This window comes from Dipodomys merriami, unplaced genomic scaffold, assembly GCF_024711535.1.
Source record: "Dipodomys merriami isolate MVZ:Mamm:240054 unplaced genomic scaffold, mDipMer1.0.p SCAF_15, whole genome shotgun sequence".
Lineage (NCBI taxonomy): Eukaryota > Metazoa > Chordata > Mammalia > Rodentia > Heteromyidae > Dipodomys > Dipodomys merriami.
Window position 1 is genome coordinate 6,737,061 of NW_027202826.1, and position 10,827 is coordinate 6,747,887.

At 39.4% G+C, this 10,827-nt stretch overlaps 1 protein-coding gene across 1 annotated transcript in view; it reads left to right on the forward strand.

The window, feature by feature from the left end:
• Positions 1-10,165, forward strand: part of Smad1 (SMAD family member 1) — a 49,219-nt gene extending 39,054 nt beyond the window's left edge. The window contains exons 6-7 of the mRNA XM_070022145.1: positions 5,382-5,638; positions 8,833-10,165. Coding sequence (XP_069878246.1) covers positions 5,382-5,638; positions 8,833-8,976 — 401 coding nt within the window. The 3' untranslated portion in view covers positions 8,977-10,165. The remainder of the gene's footprint in view (positions 1-5,381; positions 5,639-8,832) is intronic.
• Positions 10,166-10,827: the final 662 nt, after the last annotated feature.

Consider the following 10,827-nt stretch of genomic DNA (forward strand, 5'->3'; position numbering starts at 1 on the left):
GCACTTGAGGCAGAGGCAGAAGAAGAATGAAGTCAAGGTCCTATCTCCAAAGAAATAAAGAACTCATATATTTATACCAATAATACATAATAAGGTGAGGCAAATGCTTAAGTGTACAATGAGTACTAGAATTGGAAAATTCATTATTTTGTAATCATAATAGTAAGGATCAAGGAAGCCAAGTAGGTGGAGGTTTTTTGGTTTGCTTTTTTTTTTTTTTTTAATGTATTTTGCTTTAAATCTAATGCCCATAACATTGTGTGGAGACAGGCAGAATCTTTATTGAGGTGGTGTTTCCTTTTTGCTTATGTGGTGCTGAGGAATTGAACCCAGGGCCTCATGCATGCAAGGCAAGCGCTCTACCACTGAGCCACCTTCCCAGCCCCTGCTTTTTTTTTTTTTTTTTACATTGTACTTGGGTGGGAGCTCAGGGCCTCACAACTTGCTAGGCATGTACTGTACTGTTTGAACTACATTCCCACCTCCTTTTTGCTTTAGTTTTGTTGTTGTTGTTGTTGTTGCTGTTTTTGGTTGTAGGGCTTGAACTCGGCCTGGGCGCTGTCCCTCAGCTCTTCAGCTCAAGGCTAGCGCTCTACCACTGTGCCTCAGTGCCACTTCCTGCTTTTTCTGCTTATGTGGTGCTGAGGAATTGAACTCATGCACAAGCACTCTACCACTGAGCTACCTTCCCAGCCTGATTTAGTTATTTTTTGAGTAGGGTCTCCCACTTGTGTCTGGTTCACCCTGAACCACAGTATTCCTATTTAATCTTCTCATAGCTGGGATGACAGGTATATGCCATCATACCCAGCTTATTGGTTAAGATGAGGTATCACTGTTTCTCCAGACTGTCTTGAACCATGGTCCCTTCTGATCTCAGTCTTCCTAGTAGTTAAGAGTGAGGCATGAGCCACTGTACGCTGACCTGTCAAAACAATTTTTGTGAGAATCGGGTATTTGCATAGTCTTAAGTATTTCCTCACCAACTACCTGTTAACTTGCAAAGGAGAATAAAAATCAGTAATTAACACAGTGTAGAAAGGATGTCGCTTGTAATCGTACGACTGACCTCCTATCTTGATTGAGGATCAGATTACCGTCATCAGTAAGAGACAAGTGGCTGTAATAATGCGTTCAGATGATGGGATGATCTAAGGGCATAATGTCCCTGACAGAATTCCAGCTGTGAGTGACATCTGAATCCAGCATCACACAGACCCAAACTGAGGGACATTCTACTTAAAAGATTAAGAACTAACGCCATTCTTGAAGAATAGCCATCAAAAGATGAAGAAGGTGTGGGAAGATGCCAGGGATATGACAGTTAGCTGTGATGTTTGACCTGGACTGGCTCCTGCACTGAGAGATGCAGGGGAAGATGCTATGAAGGGCACTTACCCAGGGTTAGCAGGCCAAAGTAGGATGTGAACAGGAGATTGGGTAAAAAGTATTAGGTTGATGTCAGATTTGCTGGTATTGCTATCTGTGTTGTGTCTATTTAAGAAGCTTACATACTTCCCAGGAAATGCCCACTTACCACTTAATTGTTTAGGGGGTAAAGGGCATGATGAACTGGTTCAGGAAGAAATGATGTATGTATAAAGATACCTGTGTGATTGCCAGTCATCTATAACAGTCCTGTGCAGTGTGTGTGTGCGTGCATGCATGCAGGGACAGCAGGGAGGAGAGTGTAAGTGGAATAAATTGTCACAGTGGATGAATGCAGATGGTGCTTATATAGGTACCTCTGTTCTCTTTTCCTTTTTTGTTTTATTGCAAACCTTTCTGAAGTTTGAAATTATTTCCAGAGACTCCTGTGAAGCTTAGAGCAGTGGACAGATGAAGAAGTTCTTTTAATTGGTGCTCAAATGGCACTGAAGATAAAGTTTTAAGATTTTACCAAAGATAGCTGGGTGTTCTTGGCTCACATCTGTAATCCTAGCTACTCAAAAGACTGAGATCTGAGGCTCCTGCCCAGAGAAGGAAACTCCATGAGACTATTTTATCTCCAATTAATGACCAGAAAACTAGAAGTGGTTCTGTGGCTCAAAGTGGTAGAGATCACTAGCTTTGAGCAGAAAAGCTCATGGATAGCACCCAGGCCCTGAGCTCAAGCCTAATGATGAAAGAAAGAGAGAGAGAGAGAGAGAGAGAGAGAGAGAGAGAAAGAAAGAAAGAAAGAAAGAAAGAAAGAAAGAAAGAAAGAAAGAAAGAAAGAAAGGAAAGAAAAGAATGAAAGAAAAGAAAGAAAAGATTTTACCAAAGAGGAAAATAACAAGTCTTAAAGTAGGATTTAATAGGTATTGCCTTCATTTGATTAAAAGGGGGGGGGGTGGAGGGGGAGAGAAAGAAATGACACAGGGACAATGCTGGCACTTAGGTTCATAGTACACATAGATATCTCATGGACTGTAGACCTCCAAATTATATGTAATCACTGTTTCCTACTTGGGGCAAAAGAAAACTACCCCGAATACTTTTGGGAATGGAAGGACATATTTTTCATCAAATTCTGAAGATGAGTATCTCCCCAAAGCAATAAAAAGCCATTGTACAGTTTCCTCTTAAAAACTGGGAGGGAAGGAAGAATTTTGGAAAGACTTAAAGTCATTCCAGATGCTGAGAAGTATACTCATGTGGAATTACAGGTAATGGAAGTGAGGCAAGATGGTCATTACTTGTAGATATAGGGACTGATTGATTTTATTTTGGGGATGGATTCTTGAAGTAAAATTATTAGGCCAGAAGCTCTCGTATATCTCACCAAATTATTCACCAGGTGAGTTTTCATCTCAGAAAGCTTTTATTAGTTTTCACAGGTACTGTTCCCTTCCCCTTACTTACTCCCCTTACTAAAGCAGTTGGCAATTAAAAGGAATTTTGCATACCCTTCCTAACCTGACTAGTTAGAAAATACAGATGGGAATTTCCATTCCCAGTGGGAACAGAAGACCTCAATGTGTTGAAAACATTGTGAACCTTCATTCTGTGACAACTGTGTGAAGAAAATACAGTTTTAGCAAGAGAGAAGAAAGGTTGAACAAATTGGCAGACTGTTTTCCTTAAAGTAATGGCTTAATATTGTGGAACCCTCTAAAATCGGTATTAATTTTTTCTTAGTTGAATTTGTAATTTAAAACAAACTGAACTACACTACAATGTTAAAGTTAGATAATGTGTTCTGAATATCACCTGGAAGTGTGAACAAGTGGGGCTAACTACATTGTTTAAACGGAACAATAAAAAAAAACATTCTTGACATCAAAGTTAATAAAAACATTGTGAAACTGCAAATCAGTATGTAGACAAAATGATACAATAAATTAAACTCAGACTGTACTGCACATATAAATTAATGTTAAGTAAAGTATCACAAATTGATGGTCTTCTAATGGTCCTATGGTAGAAACCCTGTTCTCAGCCCATGTATCTGGATGGATAAAGAAGGCAAAATATTTTATATGAGAGACAGGAATTTTCTAAGCATAAGAGATTTGACTGCCGGGCACCGGTGGCTCACGCCTGTAATCCTAACTACTCAGGAGGCTGAGATCTGAGGATCGTGGTTCAAAGCCAGGTTGGGCAGGAAAGACCGTGAGACTCCTATCTCCAATAAACCACTAGAAAACCAGAAGTGGCGCTGTAGCTCAAGTGGTAGAGTGCTCGCCTTGAGCTGAAGAGCTGAGGAACAGCACCCAAGCCCAGAGTTCAAGTCCCACAACCGACAAAAAAAAAAAAAAGAGATTTGATTGAAGGATCTTTAGGTTCTTTAAGTTTAAATTATATTATAAAGTTGTAAAACAGAAGAGTAACGAGGAAATAGGACATAAATCATTTATATCCAGTTTGTGTGTACATCTCATTAAAAAAAAAACAAACGCTAGAATCCCTGTGGGATAAATAGATATTTGGTAGAAACCATAAATTAGGGGGAAAACAGATGGCTAATAATATTTACCCTGACATGCAGATGAAGTTAGTGAGTTTTTTCAGCTGTGAGCTGGGGAAACTGGCTTTGTTCAATCTTAGCTTCAGGAGTGCAATGAAAAGGCACACGTGCACTGATCAGAGGGAGTGAATAGGAAACAAGCATTCTGCACAGTTGTTTGAAGAATGACCCTAGGGGTTTTAATCCAGTGAGGTAACTTCCAGGAATCTCTCTAAAGATACTGTTAAGAGTCATTTATCATGGCATTGTTATAGTAGAAATTAGTATCAGCGCAGTGGTCCATAGAGGGACAGTCATTAAATGAATTATTATACCTACAGTCATGCAGAAATTTTAAAAGTTTGCAAAGGAAGTTTAACACAGAGGCCTGAGTACAGGACTTACATCACTTACAGTCATTTCCCTATGACATAAAGGAGTGATAATTTTTACATCTTTATATTTTTATTTCCTAAATTTTCGAAAATGGAAATACATCATCTTCATAATCAAGACAAAGTCTTTCTCTTCAGTAGTTCTGTCTACCTTAGACCCCAAAATGGATTTCCGCCTGAGCTGCTGTGTAGCTGTTACAGGACTATGTGCACAAATACCCCACCTTGTATCTCCTCGGAGGAGATTCGTAGCCTTGACCAAGCATGGCCAGAGTACAGCAGGGTGGGTTTGGAAACCACATTGCTCATGACTGCTGAATAACTCTCATCTCCCTCAAGGAGAGGCTTTGTTAGAGAGTCTATTTCTATCCTTCTTTCAAAGGCTCGGTAACACCTGTTTCCTACACTCCTGGCCTTTAGGTCTCAAGGTAGAAGTTAGCCCAGGTAGAACTCTGGTGAACTCTTGCTCCACATACTATGACTTTTTGAAAGAGTAGTTTGGTTTTTGTAACTAGACCTTATATCTTACAGCCTTTAGCAATACTTCTTCCAACACTGGTTTCCCAGTTTCTCTCCTGTCCTGAAACTCTGTAGTCTCTTCTAACGTTTTCCAGACAATCAAGCCAAGAATAGCCATGTGAGACCTTGATTAATGCATGTAGAATGGGTCCCTCGGCATTCAAGGTTTTATTAAACTTTTAAAAGGAGAATATGCCTTCAGGTATGGCCAAAACAAAGCATTAAATACTTAACAGAATGGAATTGGGCTTTGTTATTATTTTCAAGATGTGTTCTGTTAATTCCTTGAAATGTCCTAGATATATATACTCACTGATGCATGGATATTGGCAAGCGCTCTACCACTGAGCCACCTTCCCAGCCCCTGATGCATGGATATTGGATATTATGTTAACTAAGATTTTATCACTTGTGCAGGATTTAGAGAATCCTGTGTGACTAGATGAAGTTTAAGTCTGAGTAAATCCCTGTTTATACGTTGAAGCCACCTGGGTGCTATTCAGCTGTGATGACTGACTGGTGTGGTTTGTCTTCTGCAGGAGTTCATCTTTATTATGTCGGAGGGGAGGTTTATGCTGAATGCCTGAGTGACAGTAGCATCTTTGTGCAAAGTCGGAACTGCAACTACCACCATGGATTTCATCCCACTACTGTCTGCAAGATTCCTAGTGGATGTAGTTTGAAAATTTTTAACAACCAAGAATTTGCTCAGTTATTGGCACAGTCTGTGAACCATGGTTTTGAGACAGTCTTCGAGCTCACAAAAATGTGCACTATACGCATGAGCTTTGTAAAGGTAAGTAAGCTCTGATTTCCTCCGGCCTGTTACACGTGTGCTTTCTCACCGTATGTAAATCGGGATATGTCCACATTTGCATATGTGTTACCACAAGAATTTTAAACGTTAAGAATGTCAATTACTAAGAAAGCATCATTGGAACATAAGGGTGTTTGTATTTAATGTCAGTGGCAACAAGTCTCTGGTGTCCTTTTCCTTATTCAAGAGACACTGCCATAGTTACTGTAACACTGTAGAAAACTGTTAACTTATAGTCCAAGTGCACACTTGTCTTCTCAGATCCGTTGAGTAAGTACATCTTCCTGGGCTCATTCTTTCTTTTTAGTTCTTTTATGATGGCAACACTTGTTGCCTTTGGTTTAGCGATAAGGAGCTTTTTATAAAAATAGAAGAACATTACCCTGGAAATTATTTTTGATTGGCCAAGACTTCATGTGTTTTCTTTGTGTGCCCCCTTCCCAGTGGTACTAGTAAGCTTCATACTGTTAATAAAGAGCAACAGTTAGCAAGGCCCTTGCCCAAAGATAAGTAGGTATCTTAGTTCTCAGAGTAAGGTTTGTGGAAGAAAATGCTGAAGTTACTGTACATAATATATGCCCCCTTTTCTATCTCCTTTTGCCTCTGAGAAGTGAAAGCTTTTAGAATGCCATTGAAATATTAAAAAAGTAAATATTACCAGTGGTTCACACCTGCAATCCTGGCTACTCAGGAAGCTGAGATTGGAGGATCATGGCTCAGAGTCATCCTAGCCAAGAAAGTTCATGAGAATCTTAGCTCCAATTAGCCAAAAAGAGAAAAAAGCTGGAAATGGAGCAGTGTGGCTCAAGTGGTAGAGTGCTAGCCTTAAGCAAATAAAGCTCAGGGACAGCACCCAGGTCCTGAGCTCAAGCCCTATGAACAGCTCCAAAAAGCGTAAATAAAAGTGTCTGATTAGATTTCATGTGTCCATGACTTATTCTAGTAACTGAGTTGCCTTGAATTTGCAAGGATGAATTCCCACCGTGCATTACTCTGAGAGCCACACCTAATTGCATACTTGGGCGAGGTAGTCACCTTTCATGTCCTCTCTTCAGAAGCTCCCGCAGCTTGTTGTTCAACCTGTTTGTAAAGTACTTACTGAGGATCATTCTGGAACCTCACTCTGTTACTCATCTTCTAGATTAAAGACATTCTTTCCTGAGTAACATTTGTCATACTCCTTCCAATCATGTTAGCTGAGCCCCACAGTGTTCTCTTGCAAACAGTTGTTTGCACGGGCTCTGGTTCTTCTTTAGTACTAAAGAAGGATTTGTATAAACCCCTTCAAGAGCAGACTTATATGCTGTGTTCTCATTATTACCAACATTCACTGTTTAATTTTTACCCTAGCACTTGGTCAGATAATTTTTGGAAATAAGGCCAGTGACGTGTGTGTGTGTGTGTGTGTGTGTGTGTGTGTGTGTGTGTGTGTGTGTGTGTGTGTGTGTGTGTGTGTGTGTGTGTGTGTGTGTGTGTGTGTGTGTGTGTGTGTGTGTGTGTGTGTGTGTGTGTGTGTGTGGCCAGTGACTTCTGTGTGTGTGTGTGTGTCCCCATTTCCATCTCCATGTATGTGGAAGAAAGCACAACTCTGGAGTCCGGATATACAGCTTCTAGTTCCCTTTCCCTTTATTAACTGTGTAGCTCAGGTGTGGAGCTGTGTCAGCTTACAATGTGCTGGATGGGAATGGATGGATTCAGACTGTGGTAATTATTCCTGCGGTTCCTCAGTCTGTTGTTATTGAAGATAACCCTTGGAGAATTTAGAACACAAATCTCCATTAACTCTTCATCAATTTTAACTGTTTCACCTTTGTACAGCTTTAATAATTTGCGTTACACAAGTTAAAACCAACCTTTACACTGATAGAAGGTAGTTACCATTCAAAGCTCTGCATCGAAAAAGTATTAGATTTAATTCCTTCAGCAAATATTTTAGCACTATTCCAGGTGGAAAAACACCTAAAGTTTCTATCTTCCCAGTGGTTATGGAGTCCTAAATGTTTGGCTCTAACAAAGTATAACATCTGCACTATAGCTCTGAGGCCAGAAGCTGGATTTAGAGTTCCAAATAAACAAATCTTACTTGAAAACTCTGCTCATAGTGATAAAGTACACACTTATAACATTGTTTCTTATTATCAGAAAGGCGATATTGCATTCTTCCTCCTCTCCCACTCAGCATCTTGGAGAAGTGGTACAGAGCATGTAACAGCCTATCTTGTGCTAATTTTGGAAATTCTATAAAAACATATTGTATAATTGTTCATATCATAAACTCTCGAAGTAAGTCTAAACAAGTATTTATAGAAGTTCTGTTCCATGCCACTGACTGCTGGATGTTGGAGGTCAAAGGTGACCCCTGCCTACTAAGAACTTCCTCTGTGGCCAAGACAGAGCTGCACATTATGTGTAGCAGTCAATGTATGTGCAGAGGTGATCCATATACAGATGCAGATGTCGTTCACAGTTCACATATCACATCTTTCTCCCAGAGTTCTTACAGTCACATGCATTTCGGAACTGTCTGGAACTGGTGGGTAGCTCAGATATGCCTCAGGACACCAGGGTCAATCGGAACTTTGTGTCCATGGCCCACTCACGGCAGCAAGCTTACGATCTTTTGTGGTAGCAACATTTCTTCCCTCTTTTTTTATGGGCCTGTGGAACTTGGTGGCACAAGTTAGTACATCGGAAGCTGTCTGGCAGGCTGCCTGCTCATCCAGATGGATGTTTACAAGTCCAGCTTTTTCTTATTTTTTGATAATAGAGTGAGAATAATAGCTATAACATCATGGCAAAGTACTGGGAAAAGAAGTGTCTTTGTTAAAAGAATTTTGTAATGTATTTGAATACTTCCATTCCCAAAGGCCTTTTTTTTTTTTTTTAGTTTGTTTGGGGTTTTGTTGTCGTTTTGATTTCCTTTTGGCAATACTGATTTTGAACCTGGGACCTTGTGCCCCCTTGGCAAGCACTCCACCACCTAAACCAATCCCTAGTCCCCTCCCCCTTGATGACCAGTAATTCATAATCTGGGAAAGGTCCATATGTTTGAACAGACTGTAGTTACGTGAATCCTTTTTACTTATGTGGAGCCATTGAGTTATAGACAAGTGAAATGACCTCTCGTGTGGGTGTGTCTGTGTGTGTGTGTATGTGTTTTTTTTTTTTTTTAGGGCTGGGGAGCAGAGTACCACCGCCAAGATGTCACAAGTACCCCCTGCTGGATTGAGATACATCTGCACGGCCCCCTCCAGTGGCTGGATAAAGTTCTTACCCAGATGGGTTCACCTCATAATCCCATTTCATCTGTGTCTTAAGTGGCCTCAGGCTTCTGCCTCTGGAAAACTATTGAGCCTTGCATGTACTTGAAGGATGAATGAGTCAGACCTGAGGGAGAACTGACAAAGGAGCCTTGGTAATACTTGACCTCTGTGACCAACTGTTGGATTCAGAAATTTAAACCTTGGTAACATGCTGTTGATATCAAGAACCTGTTTAGTTTACATTGTGACATTCTGTTGTAAAGTCACCTAAAGTGCAGACTTTTAGCAGGACTTTTGTGTATAGTTAAAGAAGAGATGGCCAAGCCAGGGACGCTTTATCTGTTAGAAAACAGTCCTAAGAGATTCTTTTGTGTTTGGCACTTTATGGTCATCGCTCGACAAGTTTAACATTAACGGCTAGTCTCTCTGAAGTGTGTTTTTATCAGGTTCTAAGCCCATGTTGGATCTTCTTTCCATGGGTTTTCATAATACTTTAAAACTGTTTAGCTATGGTTTTGTTTATTTTTTTAAGTAAAGGTTAATCTTTATGATATACATAGTAATCTTTCTACAATTGTATGCTGACCATACTGCTGTCAGAATAATGCTAGGCATATGCTCTTTGCTAAATATGTATGTACAGAATATTTGGAAGTTAAAAATGGAATAGACTAGTAAAAATAGAAGTATTTGCGCAGGGGGTGGGGGTGAGGGAAATGACAGTTGCAAATGTAGAATATACTGTAAATTCAGTTTGTTGCCTTAAACGAACTGGTTATCTGAATTTTGCTGTGTTCAGTTTTTTAGAGATTTTTATCCTTTTTTTTTAATCCCTTCCTCTCCACAGAGCAGTTATGCAGTTGGTTAATTCCTGTAATTGTGAGAGCAAATGAATAATTCCAGCTATTCTCAAATTGGCTGCCTATATGTTTCAATACCAAGTGTATTGAGTGCTTGGATTTAATAAGCAGTTTGTATGGAGTTTACAGTTCAGAAACAGGCTTTAATTTTCAAATGAATTGTTTGCCAAACCTAATAACTCCAATAAATATTTGGAGGATCTGAAAAATATCCCTGTTTAAATCCATTTCAAACTTTTTTAATTTTTTTGTACTGTTTGGTTTTATTTTTCTTCTGTTATTCTTTTATATTCACCTATGCTCTCATACATTGAGTACTTTTATTCCAAAACTAGTGGGGTTTGTCTACTGGAAATTTTAAATAAATCTGTCATCATTGCTTACTTCGATTAAAAATCTGTCTATTTTTTTCATATTAGAATCAATAAGATTTGTTACTCTTTCAAGAGTTTTTCCCCCAAAATATTCACTACCAAATATAACAGTTGACATGGAGCCTGAATTGTGAAGAGGAGAATCACTTCAGGTCAAAAGAGAAAGGATACGTAAAACTTGAAAAATTAGTGGGAACAAAAGCAGTGAAAGTTGAATTTATAAACTTTTAATGAAAGGGAGTACAGCAATAACAATTATTGGCAGACAGCAGTCCATCTAGAAGAACTCATTTCTTAAATTCAGAAGAAGATGCAAAAGGCACTCACTGTAGGAGATGTAATAAGGGGTAGGGGGGCTAAGAGCTAATGCTACAACAGGAGAAAGTAGTGACTGGCAATGAATCCAGTCCCCTCCCAAAGGAAATAAAAAAAGAGAAAGAGAAAAGGAGTTTGCCCATAGACACACATTTTAAGGACACTTAGATTATTTCCTAGCCAAATGAATGCTGCTCTTCTTCCCTCACATTTCATAAAATACGTCTCTCCTGGATGTGTGCCAGTCCTAAGAGGAAGTTTAAAAGAAAAAGAATGATTTGCTTTTTTCTCTGAAAATACCTTTTTTTCTTCATACCATGACCAAGAAAAATACCCGCAGGCCAGGCCAGAAGTTG